Genomic DNA, 15391 nt, shown 5'->3' on the forward strand with positions numbered 1-15391 from the left:
AGGCGTCGTGCTGGTCCGTCGGACACGCGTGTGCTGCGGGACTGCCCACCCGGGCTCAGTAGGCGTCGTGGTGGCCTGAGCCCGCTAGCCCTATGACATTCGTACTCCTGGGTACAAATATCATGGGTTGCTTGTGACTTAAATATTGACCGTACGGTTCCCCATAACATGCTACTACCACGCCCCTCCCCCCCTGAAGTCACAGGGTTTGGGCACAGGCCCCTACTGTGCCACTACCGCTTCTACAGTGCCGCAGTGGATAGGCCAACACCACCGATTTTTCCCTCTGAATATGCATACCGGCCATTTCCATCGGGCCGTACCCATATGATTGGGGAGAAAGCAAGAAGCGTCTCTCTCTCTGCTTTCTGGCGGGCCGGGGGGGCCGAGGGCCGGCGTCGTTTGAGATCTGCTTCATTATGGGTGCTTCCATGGAGCTTCCCCGCTCGGAGCGGGTTCAGTTAAACGACCCGCGCGGCCGACCACCAGGCGCTCCGCCTACGGGCCGGGAAAAGAGATCCGTCGGTCCTACAACGTCGTCGATTCGACCGATTATCCGTCAGGCCTCCATGCCATGCCAGGGCGCGCTTTAAAGTCGATTTTTTTAAGGCAGAGCCCCAAACAAATTGTTTTTAGTTGTAGGCGGGGCGGTGCCGCCGGTGGTGCTATCCCGGGGAGACGTGAGCGACGTGAGCTGCCTATCGCCGTGGTCGGTCGCTACGCTTGCCACCATAGCGGCGGCGTACACTAAAATGTTATTTTATGGGGGAAGATGGGGCACTTTCTTCGCGCGGCACTCCATAATGTGGACACGAGGCTTTTAAAAACAATAATTTAAGAAATGAGAAAATAAAAGGGAAGGGCTCCTTCTCGTGGAGGTGTTACCGTACATAACATTTTTCCTGCTCCTACTTATAAACCTCAAACTCAATTTAAGTGCCGTGAAATATCTATTTCACCCCTTGAAAATTCTTTATTTGAATACTGCACCCTACGCGAGATCTCGCCGCGGCTGGCGGACATCCTGATTGCCCACACTTATCGGCTCGCGACACTGGACGACGTCCATAGTGGGAGTGATGTAGTCCGGCGCATCTGAGTTGGACGCTTGTTGAAGGTGAGCCCCGCTGTAGCTGAAGGGGGGGGGGGAGGGGGGAGAGAGTGGGACTCGCGGGTACGCGCGGGGCGTGCGTGCAGGCCGGGGCTGCACCACTGCACACCCGGCCCAGCGGATCAGGGCGACACGCCGGCACGTCGCGCCTTGTTTTCACTTTCTCTGGAGAGTGAACGAGCTAATTTATTTATCAAAAGAAATTAAATTAGATTTTTCATGAAAATTTTGAAAAAAAAAATGCCTCACATTTAAGTTTTGAATTCTTACAATTGCATCTTGCAATGAAATATTTTTGAGTTAAAACATTTACTACAGCAAGAGCACGTCTGTGTCACATCAGAAGGACGCGCCCGTCACAGCGCCCGGGAGGTAGGCAGCCCATTTGACAGCGTAGCGCCAGATCGGCAACACCATTATTACTTGAAGAGCCGAGGAAAATAAAATCAAAGCGAAAACTAGATCTAGACGGAAAATAACAATTTTAATAGAAAAGAGCTAATTAATTTACAATCACTTTTCCTCCTCTTCCTCTTCATCATCATCGTCATCATCACTTCCAAAATCATCTGAATCAGAATCACCAAAACCATCAAAATCATCCAAATCATCTAAGCCATCTCCTTCCTTACAGGAGAGTTTGAGCCGTTGTAGAAACGCCATAAGATCTTGCGTTCCTATTTTAGCCTTGTCTTCATCTTCATCCTCCACCTCTTTTGAATCACCGGGCCTGGTGTCTTCACCTGTAAAGTAAAGGAAAGTCAGTTCCAGAAAATCATGAAGAAGCCACATTACAGTTAACTTTCAACAAAAGATATACCTTTGTATTCTTTATCCTTTTTCTTTTTATCTTTATCTTTCTTTGTTCCTTTTTCCATAAATCTCAAAAATGTTCTACGTTTGCGTTCGGGTAAACTTTTAAGCATGGCCTGCATCTCTTGATCCATCTTCAGTTGCTCTTCGGGAGTAGGTTCTGGCTCCACTAATTCTTCCTTCTTACCACATTTGGGACAAACTCCATTTTTATCAGCACACGGCTTACACATAATGTGATAGGCATGCTTCACGCATTTCTGGGAGCATTTCGTGCAAGTGGCGGCTGCTTTCAGGGGCTTAAATTTCTTGTACTTTATCTTCCAATCCAGAATACTCTTACAACGTGCACAAACATTACTAATATGCAAGTTGTTCAACACTTTTGTCTGAACTGTTTTATCATACAGATCGTTCTTGAATGCCCTAGTGTTTTGATACTTCTGAGCCCTTTTCCTGGTTGATTCACCTTTCCGGGTGCTCATTGTAAAAACTGAAAACAAGAAAAAACATAGGAAAGTCAGAACAGAGCGCGACATTATTACACCACATGGTATTATTCCTATGATTGTGCTAAGAATCGTAGGTTATGATTTCTGGAAGGGACTTTAGCACGTTCGCCACAATATTTAGAGCACAACCATAAAAGACAACACACAGTCCTTATGCAAAAAATAACCTGGAAAATACATCACCTGTCTACGACGCTCTCAAATTAGAAATACTTATTCGATGTTTACATGAGTTTCTAACCTCTAGGCCACCTGACCACGACAGACGACAAAAAAAACAATTGCAGCCCGTTTGTTTTTTCAAGTTGACCAACCTATAAAGAAAAAAAATGAAGAAGTCCTTGATATCCCAAAATTTGGTTGGGGCCTATTCAAACACTTGATATTAAATTTTTGATTTCTTGTTATGAATATTTATTTCGCGATATTTTATCCTCCTTAGCTATCAAATTGGAGAGGCGTTACGTTGGGTCAAAAGTTTTGGGCTTGCCGACACATGGAGGAGGCGGTCTTTTCAAACTTGTTCGCCAAGATGCTATTCGCGGGACTTGCGCGCAGAATGATTGAGACCCTCGTTATTGTTTCCAGCATCAGCAATTTATTTCGTGAAAACATATTTTCAGCAACTTTTAAAAGTTAGTCTTCCGTCGGCCGGCAGAGCGGTCCTTCCCCGTCGCCTCCCCGCTCCTCGTCTTCGAAGTAGGGCCGCGGGGGCGGCGACTGGACCCGGCAGGGAAGCCACGGTATCCAGTCCAGCCACGCGTTGCCGCAGATGGAGATTCCGCGAACGTTCTTCACAGACCGATAATGGACAATAGGCTGGGAGTTCAATAATTTCAAACCGGACCCAAAATATCATCAATTTGCACGCATGCAGGCCGAGATACAACTCCCATCCACAATGATAAGGACAAGAAAAATAATTCTGCTGATTATTTTCACAATAAAAGTAGAATTACATGGCGTACCTGAAGCATAGCTGCGGCGCGTTCACTGGTGGCGTTCGCCAGCAGAGTGCGCAGGGCGGACTCCTTGGCGACGCGTCGACCCTCCTCGGACAGCAACAGGGCGAGGAGGGACTCGGCGTCGCCGGCGATCAGCTCGGCGGGCAGCCCGTAGCAGTTGGCGTGCGCCAGCGTGCGCTCCTCGTGGACGTGGTCCTCGTCATGCCTATCCTCTCCGGGGCGGTCGCCGCTCACGAGGACCTGGTTTTACAGTTGTTGTCAAGACTAAATGGTTATTAAAACGTTGCCTGCTGCATGAGCAGAGGGAAGTGCCACTGACCCCACAAGAGTGTGTAACGCAAACGTCTAAATTATGTCAACGCTGTGTCAGTTGCACTTGTTAAAAGTCTAAATGCAGGGGTGACTTGCAAGCTCAGCCCTCTTTCGACTGTACCCACTGTACCGCATGCACGCGCGAGCACGGGTGTCGGGCCTTATGGCGCCGCGAGTATAGGCAACCCCGCCCAGCACTTCAGCGTGGCGGTACAGTATGACTAAGAGCGTCGACGGAGGGCGAATCAGCTACGTCCACCTAATCTTACCCACATCAGAAGACCGACGATGATGCGTTTTCGCATCGGGACACCGCAGCCTTGAGTGGCGGGCGCTTGCGCCCTATGCTCTGCTCGCTGCACATCGCGTCCGCAGGTAAAAGAGCATGGAAGGGTCGGAAGGATAAGGCGATAGTTGGTTTCCTCGACAATCGTGGCAATGACCGATATGCTGGAAAGGAAGTGGAGCTGCCTGAGCGGGGAAGCGAAGGGGCCTCCTCCTTTAAAAATGAATTCACATGCGTAATTTGTTTTGCGCGGTACTTCCCCGGCGGGACTGTCTTTTTCTTATTTCAGTGTCAACAAAAGTTCTTGTTTCTGTGAGCAATGGCCACCAGCAGAGGTTTGTGTTTCCTTCCGCATTCGGCCTTCGTCGAATGGTCGAATTATCCTTTCTCCCAACCGTGGCCCCTAGGCTCCCCCACCTATATATTTTTTCCCCGCCCGCCCCCTTCGGTCGGTCCGTCTGTCTGACTCATGTGTTCGTGTGTTTGTCCGTCTGTCTTCCCGTCTTCTCTCGCAACACAACAAACGAAGCGAGTCAGCTGGACGATATTTAAGCTGCGATAATTTAGTTATCTACCTTTCAGCTTTATCTCTCACTGTCATCCCATTCCCATGTAGTTAATGCGACCGAGGTAATGCAAAGATTTTCAATAGCGACGAGTAACAGTAGATTTCACAATATTGTAAGGTTATGTTATGGTTAAAATGACATATTTTCCTCTAACACTGATATAATAGCTTCCAAGACACGAATTACTTGTCAGTCCGTCGGTACCTTTGCGATTGTGGTTAAAGTTTCGGAGTTGTTAAGAAAAACTTATAACTGCCCATAACTTAAATTTTTGGGTTCAAAATTTGACAGTTTCATAATGCAGTCAATCTTTGATGTGTCCTCTATACCTCTAAACAATAATAATATTATTTTTTGTCGTGTAGAGAACAATTTTCAGAAAACTTTGCAGTTGTTGTAAAAAATGAAATAGAAAGTGTCCTTGTTAAGAGGCCAAATAGCTACTGTAATTTGAAATCTCTGAGTCATCTGCTTGAATTCCAATTTTTGTGTTTCTATACCCTGCTAATCTTTTGAAAACTTGAAATTTCAGGTGTGACAATGACGGATAATCAGGATTTGATGAAAACAAATAATTTTCAAAGTGAGTTTCAAAGAAATTAGTACTGTCAAATTTCAAATCATCTTTTCCAGCTTTTTTAAAATATAAAAAGGCCCATGGGATACCTCTTGTTAATTATTTTTTTATGTTTTGTTTTGAAAATAATATAAATTTATTTATTTCTAGGAAAAATGTCTCCTGAGGAAGTTGATGCTGCTGGTTTAGATGCTGACTCAATTAGTTTTGTAGAGCACCGCAAAAGACTACTGGCAAATAGCTGGTACCACATTCCAAAGCCTTTGTTACTTAACATTTTTCAGTACCTTTCTGCTCCAGAACTGACCAGTGCAGGACTCACCTGTAGTACCTGGCACCAAACAAGCACTGATGATTTGCTGTGGAGAGCACTAATAAGAAAAGATTTTGGTGTTAAGCCTTCTACGGGAATACAAGGTAAGGGATTTATTCAGTGCTTTTTAAAGCATGTTTAAAGTCACGCCAAGAAGCAACTTTATTAATTTTGTCCTCTCCTTTTAGGGCAAACATTTTGGTACTCTGAATACAAACGTCTGTCCTATCATGTACCACATTACCAAACAAGTGAATTGAAAAAACACACTGATCAAGTTCTGCATGTCAGCTTTGCTCACAATGGCACAATGTTTGCAACCTGTTCCAAAGATGGTTATGTTGTGGTGAGTAAATAATAAAAAATGTTAAATCAGGTGGCATTTGTAGTTATTGTGGTTGCCTAAGCTAGTTTTCACATTAATTTTTAAAAATTTTGTATAATAGGTTTGGAATGCTCAGCATCCAGTTGCCATCAAATATCAACGAGACATGACAAAATTTTGTTGGAAGTTCACGCACTTTTCACAATTTAATCAATCAGACACTCTTCTCCTAGTTTCTGGTGTGCATTTTGGTTTACCACAAAGTACCTCTGGTGAAATTGCTGTTTTCAGTTTAGGTGGTATGTTGAATATTCTTTGTTGAATTCTAATTACTTTTTGTTGTCTTGCCCCTAAAATTTTATTTTTATGTTATATTTCACTCTGTAGATGATTTGGAGCTTCAGTGTCGTGTGCTGATGAAACCTTATGATATATGTGGTGCATGGTACAGTGACCAGCATTTCTTGTCAGGAGATGTGCACAGACTGGGTCATCTTGAAAGTCAGTCTGTTCTATGGCTAAACAAGGCATCTCAAGAAACGGCTTCTGAACATATTCCTATAATGAACCAAATGTTCAGGTTCTACAATTGCAATGGCAGCTCTGTTCGAGCTGCTATGTTTGCTTACTGCTCTGTATTGGATCATGGAGACTCTCAAACATTGTGTGATAGTTCTCAAACATCTTCAAGGGAGAGAAGTCCAAATCATTCAGAAGATGACAAATCAAACTATGAGTCCAGAGAATTTTCAGATTCACTTTATGATATACAGGGCACTAGTAAAAGAATTTGTGGCTCAGAGTGTGGGCCTGGGACTGAAGACTTTGAACCCTGTGCCAATGAAATACAAGGTACATGTCAAATTCTGTCAATCCGTCTATCATACAATTTTTTCTATGTAGAAACTAGTATTGACTTGGTGTTATCTTACAGTAACTGAGAGGTGTTCTGACGATGAATCAGATATATCAGAATTATCTGAGACATCAGTTGAGACTGAATTTAGTGAAGAAGATGAATTGTGTGTTCAAGAGGATAAATTTCTAATATTTACAACTGGGTCAAATACATACTCACCACATCAAATTGGTAATTAGATTGCTCAATCATGCTCACCTTGGTGAGTTTTTAAATATTTTTAATGAAAGCAGTCTTCAAATTAATATATTATCCCCGGTTTAAAGGTATTAAGCGTATCAAACCCATCTCATTTCCACGAAGAATGGATCCTGGATTACCATTTCGTGAGAGAATTGCTAATCTCAATCGAGAATACCAACCTCCAAATGAAAATCCAAATGAAGCTCAAAATGCAAATGCAGAGGGAACTGATTATGACGAAGTTGACCATCTCATAGATTTACATGGTCACATCATTGGGATGGGTCTGTCTCCTGATCACAGGTTGGAATTTTTCTTGTACCTGTATACCTACAAATATGTTTTCTTCAATTCAGTTTTTTACACTATTTGGTGTTTTTGCAGATATCTATATGTTAATGCCCGTCCCTGGCCACCTGGATATGTGGTTGAAAATCCAATGATGCCTCCTCCATGTGCTCAAGAAATTGATATACATGTAATTGATCTAGGTGAAATGAAGGAAGTGGGCAAAGTGTTACGGTCCCACATCGCATATACACCATTTAATGAATGTTTTTTTATTGCCCTTGATGTGTGCAACGAATTTGTGGCAAGGTACTTTCTATGTTTATCAAAACCATGTACTGTACATCTTAAATTACTATAATTTCTGAACTCATTTGTTTTTATTGATGTTTTCCCAACAGTGGTGCTGAAGATAAACATGGCTATTTATGGGATCGGAAGTATGAGATATGTTTGAATAAGTATCCCCATCAAGATGTTGTGAACTGTGTTGCTTTTAATCCTCGTGATTCTGAAATGTTGGTTACGGTATCTGATGATTGCACAGTAAAAGTTTGGCACTCGAAGAACCGCTCAAAAGAACTTGGATTCGATACCAAATCACTATCAACAGCCCATGAGGTGCGGTCGAACTGCTGTGGCCATAGGTCTACAATGAGCAGTGTTCGGAGACCAGCTAATGCTGAAATGAAGAGATTAATATCAAGATTTCCTGTTCAGTTTGGGTGGTGAAACTTTCAAGGGAATACAAGATAATGGCAATTGCAATTTGTTGTACTGCACAACTCACCATTCTCTCAAAATAAGATGTGTACCACCACATCATCTTATAGTTTCCATATTACCTGTCTTGTTTAAAACAAAATAAATTTGTAAACATAAAAAAAAACTTCAACTTAAAAACACATTTATACTGCATATTGTTTTGTAGAAATAAGTATTAGTTGTACTATCCGTCCTCAGGCTCCCCCTAGGATTGTAAAAATCTATGTCTCTTCCAACCTTTGAATAAAAGCACTTTTCATGTAAATTGCCTTTTAAGATTTCACTGGAGAGGGTTGTGTTGCTGTAGATTGTGTAGTGTTTTACACAAAGTTTGATATATTTCTTTTTAACTATTGGTGCTTTGCTTCTTCAAATTTTGAATGTTTTTGTGTGTCTTCTAGTCAGGCGCTTGTTTGTCCTGTTAAAGTAGGTATGCTTTTAATATATTTATGAGAGTGTCTTGGTTTGAATACAAAATGTGTGTATCATTTGTTATGAAACATATCTAATTGATTAATCCTTTAGCTATTTTGTCTAATTCGTGAGATAAGAGCTGAGAGGTTGTTACTTTTCAGTGCTTGTGCCAAAATGACCTTGCTTCAAAACTATACTGATGAACTCCCAAACATTCATCTCAGTTTTTCTGTTTTTTTTTTTTTGTTTTTTGTTTTTTTCCTAGATTTTTGAAGTTTTCAAAAGCGTTTTGTAAGCAGTGTGCTGGAATATGACCTATAAGTTGTTGTTTTTGTTTTAAGTTGATTTTTATTTATTTGGAAAATTATTGTTCCCTTCTCTTTGGAAACCTCTTACGATTCATTACAGGCTGTTTGCTGTTTGTAATTCACCTTTTCTACTGCCCTAGTGTAAATGTGGAAAAAATGTTAAGCTTTTTGTAGTTTCTAAGTACTTTGGCTTTAATTTAAAGGTTATTCGGATTATATCAGTTTACTAAAAAGCAGGACATGTAGTAATTGTACATTTTACACATTTTGTTTGAAAATTGTTAGGATATCTCACAAACTTTTTACTAAAAACACATCTGTGATAGTTAAAATTTAAAATCAATCCTGTTATGTATCAGAAACATGATTAACTATTAATAAAAAAGAATAATCTATATGCGTGTCTTCTATGTCTACCTACCTGGCTGCTTTATGAGAGGGAAGACCTGCTGAAGACCATTAGCTCATCACCGCAGAGCTCACACCAAAAGTGGTATCATCTGTTTTGCTTTTCAAAATCATAAAGCACAGCCAGTAACAGTGGATTTCACATCCGGGATATTCAAGCATTTAAGTTGTTTTTATCTTGTTCTCAAAACACCAAAACCAGGCCAAAACAACTCAAATCCAGATTTGATTTCTCATACTTCTGGTTAAAGGTGTAGCCTAGCCTCGCAGCATGTGGTGACCCGAAGCCAATGAGTGTGTCCGAATTCAGCCACCGACCGAGCACCGACCGGTCGGTGGTCGAGCGGTCGGTCGTCGAGCGGCCGGTCGCGAGCCGCTCCAAGCAGCTATGCCAACCGCGAACCACGAAGTCCTTTCGCTGGGGATGGTTGCGGATCGCGACTACCCCCGCGGAGGACCCGCGGAGGACCCGCGACGATCCCCCGCGTAAGACCCGCGCCCTACGATCATCCCCCGCGAAAGGATTTCGCGGTTCGCGGGCATAGCTGCTTGGAGCGGCTCGCGACCGGCCGCTCGACGACCGACCGCTCGACGACCGACCGGTCGGTGCTCGGTCGGTGGCTGAATTCGGACACACTCAATTTGTTTTTAGTGGAGGGAACAGGCGGAGCTCCTGTTTGCAAATTTTATTACAGCTTTTAAACGGTACAAAGTCTGCATAATTCTTCTTATTTGGGAGGTATGTGAACGTGAAATAACTATTATCCTTTTAACAGGTGCTAAAAGTAGTGTTGATTGATGTTTTAATGTCAGCCGGTGGATAAGTATGTATCTAACCTATCCACCACCTTGCATGAAGCCGGTAGTGAAATCATTATTGTTTACGAACTGTGTTTAATTTGACCACTCTAGCCACCAACATGAAATTATCCATTGAGAAGTTTCATTTTCGCACACTCTATGTAACTATTTCAAGCATTAAAACACCTTCACTGTACTGTCAAAGTGCAGATTTGTCTGTGTTGCATAAACAACAATAGATTCAATAGATCTCCAATGTCTCCAATATCTACTTCAGTCTCTCCGTGCATCCTTCACCTGCTTCTAATCACCTGTATATCAATACCACTGTGCATTGTTTATGGACTACCATTTATAATCCGCACACTCTATGTTTTGAACAGAGCACAAGAGTCCTTCAAAATGGACAACGACTTCTCAGAGCTTCTCAGCCAGGCTGAGCAGCTGGCTAATGACATTGATGGGGTTGGAGAACTCCCTCAAGTTGAACGTTCACTCAGACAGGTTTTGGATGCATCCAATGACCTCTGGAGCAAAGTCACTCTTCATGAAGCTCCCGACATTCAGGCGTACGTGTTCCTGATTGGCAGTTTTATTCGTATTATCAGATGGTGAATCTGATGTGGTTTTTTTAAAACTATTTCTATGTTTTGCTATAGACATATGATGCTTGCATCCAAAGGAGTGGATCTGACCCAATTGTCTCAAAAGTTAGATACACTTAGTACAAGGAAAACATTTGAGCCTTTAGAACCAGTCCCAGAAGCTGATATTTCAAGCTACCTAAAAAATGAAGTCGAGAATGTTCTCCTATCTCTTATTGAGGGAACTCATAGGAGGGTCAGTACTAATTTTCTATCATGATTTTACTGTATCTCCATTTTTTTTTCTTTTGACTGAAGATTTTGTCCTGTACAATCTAGTCATCAGCAGCAGCAGATCAACGCCTATGGGATAGTATCAGACAAAATTGGTCCAAGGAGATGCGACAAATGTTCAATGCTCTTCATGGGTCTTCTAGACCTCTTGATCTGCAAGGCCTACCTGAGGTAACTTTTAGTAATAAGTATTGGATTGAATATATCCCTCCATATAGACCAAACTCATTGAACTTTGATTTGCACTTTGTTTTTATTATTAGACTTCAACTGTGGCTGATGTAGCTCCTGTTCATAGCCGTCTTGACCACATGGAAATGGCTTATGCTAAAGAAGTGATCGACTATAATGATCGTGTCATTCAAGGTGGAGTCAGACCTCAGCTTGTGATCAAATTTGCCAAAGCAGCTGAGTCATTTAACAACATGGTAAGTTGTGCTTCAGCAGCATATCAATACTTTGATTGAACATTTCTTTCTTTGAAGCTTCTAATTCCCCCAAACAATAATCTTAATTTTCAGAAAGTTAATGAACTTTGGGAAATTGTGCAGTACATGTCCCACATTGCTCCACAATTCAAAGACAATCCTATTCTCACTAGAACGTCAGCTCCTACCCAAAGCCAACTTATTTTGCAAGCAAGGAAATACCTTGAAGAAAGGTATTACAGAATATTTTTATGACAAACTGAGAATTAACGGTGCCTAACATATTATAGTACAGTGAGTTTTCTTTAACAGATACAAAAAATATATGACAAAGCTGGTTGAAGGCAATTTAGCCCTGGCTTGCCGTGGCGGTGTTCCTGGAACACTGTCTCTTGTTCGCAGTTTTGTAGACCTGAGAGTTTTAGGTAGTTTGCAAGGAATGCTAGGGCTGGAAGATGGTCAGGTTGACAAAAAGCCAATTTGGCCACAACTTTACTACTGTCTAAGGTGTGGAGATATTGATGCTGCTCTATCATGTGCAACACAAGCTGGGTAAGATTTGAGTGTTTCACTTGTTCTGTCAATATCACTGTTGTGCACATAACAATCCTATGTTGTCATTTTTATCTATCTGAATTCTTTTGTTCTTCTATCTACATCTTCATTGTTTTAGAGCTCAACTGGCCGACCTGTGCGCAATTTTGGGAGCCTTGAAGAGCAGCCCAGAACGTGCCCTTGATCCTAGCATGGAGTCAACAGTGAGGTTCCAATATAGATGTAATATTCGCAAGTCTCCTGATCCATTCAAAAGGTGTGTGATAAGTTACACATCTAGTTCTATCGTTAATTTGACAATGCATACCTTTTTTTGAGAATTTATACATCTAATCCCCAATTTAGGGCTGTCTACTGTATCCTTGGAGCATGTGATGTCTCTGATGAGCATTCTGAAGTAGCTAAAACTGCAGATGATTATTTATGGTTCAAGCTTTGCCAGATACGTGAAGGAGAGCGAACTGATTCAAGATCAGGAGAAAATATAACTCTTCAGCATTTGCAAACACTTATTTCACAAGATTATGGTAACATACCCAAACTTCCTCTTATTGCTAATTTTGGTTTATGTATTACCTCAGTGACTAAGCTGCATATTTTTTTTTTAATATAGGGGAGTCTCATTACAATGCCCTTGAACAACCTCATGTCTATTTTCAAATGCTTTTTTTAACTGGCCAATATGAGTTGGCTCTTGAGTTTTTGTGGCGCATTGACAAATTGAAAGTTCATGCTGTTCACATGGCCATAGCTCTACATGAGTGTAATCTCCTTGGGATACCTAATTGCCCAGAGTCACCTCTATGTATGTATTAAATATTTGTAGTGTGGAATATCTGTTCTATCATCAGATTACTAATGACAACTCTTTGCTGGTTTATCATCAGTATGTGTGGATCCCTCTGATCAAACACCACACCGTCGATTAAATTTAGCTCGCTTGATCCAATACTATGTTAGGCGATTTAATTTGACTGATATGAAGGAGGCATTGCATTATTACTACTTCTTGAGGTAATTCCTGTTTGTATGTCTTCTATTTCTTTCCTCTATTTCTTCTCCCCTTATTATTCATTAATTCTTTATCCTTGCAGGGGGATGAGATTACCCTCTGGAGACAACCTCTTCAGATTTTGCATCTCAACTCTGGCAATGGAGTCGAGAGACTTCAGCACTATACTAGGCAGATTGGAGCCTGATGGGTGCAGAACTCCAGGCATCATAGACATTTTCAATGGTGTTCAAGTATGTTCAATTACATTATCCAACAATCTAGGAAAATAGTCATCACATATAAGTATTACCTAATTAGAATATTTGGCAAATTTTATGTTAAACTAGGTCATGCAAGATGTGCACGAAATATGTCCTGAAATAATGTTAATGGTTGTGTTAATTTTTTTTTTTTAAATCATGATGTTTGATTGCAGGCTGAACCAAGTGAAATAATTGAAATGGTGGCATCCAATCTTGAAAAGAAAGGATTATTTGAAGATGCTCTGGAAGTCTATGATTTGGCTGGGGTGAGCAAGCTCTGATTTAGTTTATCTATCTAATACAAAATGGAAAGGAAATTGTAATGCATTTGTTTCTTGGTGTTGCAGAACCATGAGAAAGTGATGAGCCTGATGAGTGGCCTTTTAAGTCAAGTTGTCCACCTTGTAAGTCAGCAGGGTTCTTTGCGTTTCCGTCTTGCTGCCAAGGCCACAGACGTATCTCGCCGTATTGAAGGAAACAAATTCCGCTGCTCTGATGAAACCTACCGTACTTTTAAAACCCTGAGGCATTTATTAGAGTTCTTTGACAAGTATCATGCGGGAGATTATGTGAAAGCCTTAGAGGTACATTATCTATCATCTTCGTTGTTTGTCTGCCCAACATTCAGGGGAAAAAAAACCACTTCTTAATTTAATTCCATCTTCTTTTTCAGTTGATTGTAGAATCGGGACTTATACCCAGTAAAACGGAAGAAGTTGAGAACAGAGTTAATAATTTCCGGAAGCTGGGTGATGATATCTGCCACAATTTTCCTCAGCTCTTAATTGCAACCATGACTATATTACACTCTCTTTATAATAGAGCAAGGGGAAATGTCAATATGAGTCTAAGCTCATCTAGACTCGAGACCAGTATGGCTGACAAAGTAATGGAAACGCTGCTTGTATAGTTTTATCCTTCATCATTGTTGGTAGCATGTTAATAACAGTATTTTGCTTTTGTTTTACAGCCACTTGCATCTTACAGAGAGCAAGCCAGAGCTATAACTAGCTTTGCTGGAACTATGCCCTACAGACTGCCCGGAGATACAAATTCTAAGTTGGTGCAGATGGAAATCCTTATGCACTAAAATAATTTTTGTTGTGTAAATCATCTTGCAATCTGCCTTTATTGTACTTATTCAATCATTAAAATAATTTAAGTTTTCATGGTATCTTATGGACTAGATTTTGGTGGAGATCCCAAGGAGATATGAAAAGGAAAGTTTATCCACTCTATGGCTTATATCTTGGAAACTACATTTTACACCGATGTAACATGAATATTTAAACCAAGATCTTCTACGCGCCCTTCTTTCACCTAAAATTGAAATGGAAAATTAGAATTACTGAATTCCAAACAGTTAAGGTAAATACCTCTATCTACTCACAGCTTTGTAATCAAGGAACATTTCTTTAAACACTAAAAAGTCAGTGAAAGTGAAGAGTATTTCAAACACTTCTCCCTCAAGCTCATCTTTCCTTTCTCTGGAAGAAACATTCTCATTGTTAAACTGGACAAGGAAAAAGGATAATAATTAGAATAGGAATCAGTTAAAACTCACTGCAACTGAGAGGTAAAGCTTTCCATACAAAAGTCTTTCATACTCAGTATTAAATGGTTTTCTATAAATTTCTCCACAACATCAGTCTGGAAATAGGTAAAATCAGCATTAAAAAAATCATCATAAATCCTGAAGGAATTGAAAGAATTCATTTACTTACATACTCCTTGAAGATCTCCATGTAAACTAATTTGTTTTCTTCACTATCCTCAAATTCATTCCAGTATTTCTCTAAGAAACTTTTTTGCAAATCTTGGAATTTGGGATCTGAAAAGAAAAAAAGGAACAGTAAAGTAAACTAATTGAGAGATGAACTAGTGCACGCAATTTTAGGAGATGCATAATAGAAAAGAAAACTCCGAAGACTAATAAAATGTAATACGGTACCCATCAAGACGTCCTCTATATGTCCAATTGCCTCATCAAACATATTGCTCTCTTGACCACTTATAATGTTAATAGGGTCCACGTCACCATCTTCAATGCAAAGATTTTCTAAGCCTTTTGAGTATCCTTGTCAAAACAAAAAATTCTTAGCATTAGTGGCGAAAGTATAGCCGCTTTTGATAGCTTGACAACGTTCGAATAGATTGAGCTCATAATACTGAATAAAATGCATAAATTTTACACATTACAATATAATAACAAATATATAAAAGCCTTTACTTTGCGGGGATGTCATGGTGTTTTGTTTACAAGGGTATGATTATGCCAGGACAGAAGTTCCGTGACTAAAAGACTAATCACTGATTCTCTAGGTGTATTAGAATTCCTTGCAAGAAAACTCGGTTAAAAGCAAGGGTCTTCTTGAAGTGGATTCCTGTACTTCAGCAATTCGGG

At 40.7% G+C, this 15391-nt stretch overlaps 5 protein-coding genes across 9 annotated transcripts; 2 read left to right on the forward strand and 3 right to left on the reverse strand.

Annotated features, from left to right (window-relative positions):
* Positions 1-1576: 1576 nt before the first annotated feature.
* LOC113212135 (uncharacterized protein C9orf85 homolog) lies at positions 1577-2751 on the reverse strand. Of its 2 annotated transcripts, none has more exons than XM_026430728.2 (3): positions 2620-2751; positions 1932-2417; positions 1577-1848 (listed from the first exon to the last, which is right to left on the reverse strand). In XM_026430728.2, exons 2-3 carry the CDS (start codon positions 2407-2409, stop codon positions 1625-1627), a joined length of 702 nt encoding a protein of 233 aa, XP_026286513.1. In that variant the 5' UTR covers positions 2410-2417; positions 2620-2751; the 3' UTR covers positions 1577-1624. The 2 variants fall into 2 exon arrangements, with proteins under 2 accessions (XP_026286513.1, XP_026286512.1); XM_026430727.2 differs by having other exon boundaries at positions 1577-1854; positions 2620-2749.
* Positions 2752-2894: 143 nt separating this feature from the next.
* Positions 2895-4117, reverse strand: LOC113212137 (uncharacterized). 2 transcript variants are annotated; one of them, XM_026430730.2, is made up of 3 exons: positions 3983-4117; positions 3405-3641; positions 2895-3255 (listed from the first exon to the last, which is right to left on the reverse strand). In XM_026430730.2, the coding sequence occupies exons 1-3, from the start codon at positions 4016-4018 to the stop codon at positions 3073-3075; spliced, it is 456 nt and encodes a 151-aa protein (XP_026286515.1). In that variant the 5' UTR covers positions 4019-4117; the 3' UTR covers positions 2895-3072. The 2 variants fall into 2 exon arrangements, with proteins under 2 accessions (XP_026286515.1, XP_026286516.1); XM_026430731.2 differs by having other exon boundaries at positions 2909-3228.
* Positions 4003-9055, forward strand: LOC113212134 (F-box/WD repeat-containing protein 5). Of its 3 annotated transcripts, none has more exons than XM_052274131.1 (10): positions 4003-4088; positions 5101-5151; positions 5296-5562; positions 5647-5804; positions 5905-6082; positions 6171-6635; positions 6718-6873; positions 6969-7188; positions 7270-7482; positions 7575-9055. In XM_052274131.1, exons 1-10 carry the CDS (start codon positions 4058-4060, stop codon positions 7903-7905), a joined length of 2070 nt encoding a protein of 689 aa, XP_052130091.1. In that variant the 5' UTR covers positions 4003-4057; the 3' UTR covers positions 7906-9055. The 3 variants fall into 3 exon arrangements, with proteins under 3 accessions (XP_052130091.1, XP_052130092.1, XP_026286511.1); XM_052274132.1 differs by lacking the exon at positions 4003-4088 and adding an exon at positions 4167-4334; XM_026430726.2 differs by lacking the exon at positions 4003-4088 and adding an exon at positions 4408-4629.
* A 633-nt stretch (positions 9056-9688) lies between these two features.
* Positions 9689-14161, forward strand: LOC113212130 (nuclear pore complex protein Nup93-like). Its single transcript, XM_026430723.2, has 16 exons — positions 9689-9807; positions 10253-10438; positions 10529-10709; positions 10793-10918; positions 11011-11175; positions 11269-11408; positions 11488-11727; positions 11849-11986; positions 12076-12257; positions 12344-12535; positions 12618-12744; positions 12825-12975; positions 13161-13253; positions 13335-13571; positions 13661-13873; positions 13958-14161. Exons 2-16 carry the CDS (start codon positions 10272-10274, stop codon positions 14075-14077), a joined length of 2472 nt encoding a protein of 823 aa, XP_026286508.1. The 5' UTR covers positions 9689-9807; positions 10253-10271; the 3' UTR covers positions 14078-14161.
* LOC113212132 (ADP-ribosylation factor-like protein 2-binding protein) lies at positions 14098-15367 on the reverse strand. The gene is made up of 6 exons (XM_026430725.2): positions 15218-15367; positions 14939-15064; positions 14712-14818; positions 14552-14637; positions 14378-14474; positions 14098-14307 (listed from the first exon to the last, which is right to left on the reverse strand). Exons 1-6 carry the CDS (start codon positions 15231-15233, stop codon positions 14251-14253), a joined length of 489 nt encoding a protein of 162 aa, XP_026286510.1. The 5' UTR covers positions 15234-15367; the 3' UTR covers positions 14098-14250.
* Between the last annotated feature and the right edge of the window lie 24 nt (positions 15368-15391).

Source organism: Frankliniella occidentalis, unplaced genomic scaffold (assembly GCF_000697945.3).
Source record: "Frankliniella occidentalis isolate FOCC.00 unplaced genomic scaffold, Focc_3.1 Scaffold339, whole genome shotgun sequence".
In the NCBI taxonomy this organism is placed as follows: domain Eukaryota; kingdom Metazoa; phylum Arthropoda; class Insecta; order Thysanoptera; family Thripidae; genus Frankliniella; species Frankliniella occidentalis.

Excerpts from the sequence above, each read along its gene's own strand:
- LOC113212132 (XM_026430725.2), bottom strand. Across the intron at positions 14,819-14,938 it reads TATAGAGGACGTCTTGATGG|ATCCCAAATTCCAAGATTTG; the intron begins GTACCGTATTAC and ends TTTTCTTTTCAG. Across the intron at positions 14,638-14,711 it reads TGGAGATCTTCAAGGAGTAT|ACTGATGTTGTGGAGAAATT; the intron begins GTAAGTAAATGA and ends ACCTATTTCCAG.
- LOC113212134 (XM_052274131.1), top strand. The coding sequence starts at position 4,058 with ATGCTCTGCTCGCTGCACATCGCGTCCGCAG. Across the intron at positions 6,083-6,170 it reads TGCTGTTTTCAGTTTAGGTG|ATGATTTGGAGCTTCAGTGT; the intron begins GTATGTTGAATA and ends TTCACTCTGTAG. Across the intron at positions 6,874-6,968 it reads ATACTCACCACATCAAATTG|GTATTAAGCGTATCAAACCC; the intron begins GTAATTAGATTG and ends CCCGGTTTAAAG.
- LOC113212130 (XM_026430723.2), top strand. The coding sequence starts at position 10,272 with ATGGACAACGACTTCTCAGAGCTTCTCAGCCAGGCTGAGCAGCTGGCT. Across the intron at positions 11,176-11,268 it reads CTGAGTCATTTAACAACATG|AAAGTTAATGAACTTTGGGA; the intron begins GTAAGTTGTGCT and ends CTTAATTTTCAG. Across the intron at positions 13,874-13,957 it reads AGACCAGTATGGCTGACAAA|CCACTTGCATCTTACAGAGA; the intron begins GTAATGGAAACG and ends TTTGTTTTACAG.
- LOC113212137 (XM_026430730.2), bottom strand. The coding sequence starts at position 4,018 with ATGCGAAAACGCATCATCGTCGGTCTTCTGATGTGG. Across the intron at positions 3,642-3,982 it reads TCGTCGGTCTTCTGATGTGG|GTCCTCGTGAGCGGCGACCG; the intron begins GTAAGATTAGGT and ends CTGTAAAACCAG. Across the intron at positions 3,256-3,404 it reads GCGCCGCAGCTATGCTTCAG|CCTATTGTCCATTATCGGTC; the intron begins GTACGCCATGTA and ends TTGAACTCCCAG.
- LOC113212135 (XM_026430727.2), bottom strand. The coding sequence starts at position 2,409 with ATGAGCACCCGGAAAGGTGAATCAACCAGGAAAAGGGCTCAGAAGTAT. Across the intron at positions 1,855-1,931 it reads AAAGGATAAAGAATACAAAG|GTGAAGACACCAGGCCCGGT; the intron begins GTATATCTTTTG and ends TTTACTTTACAG.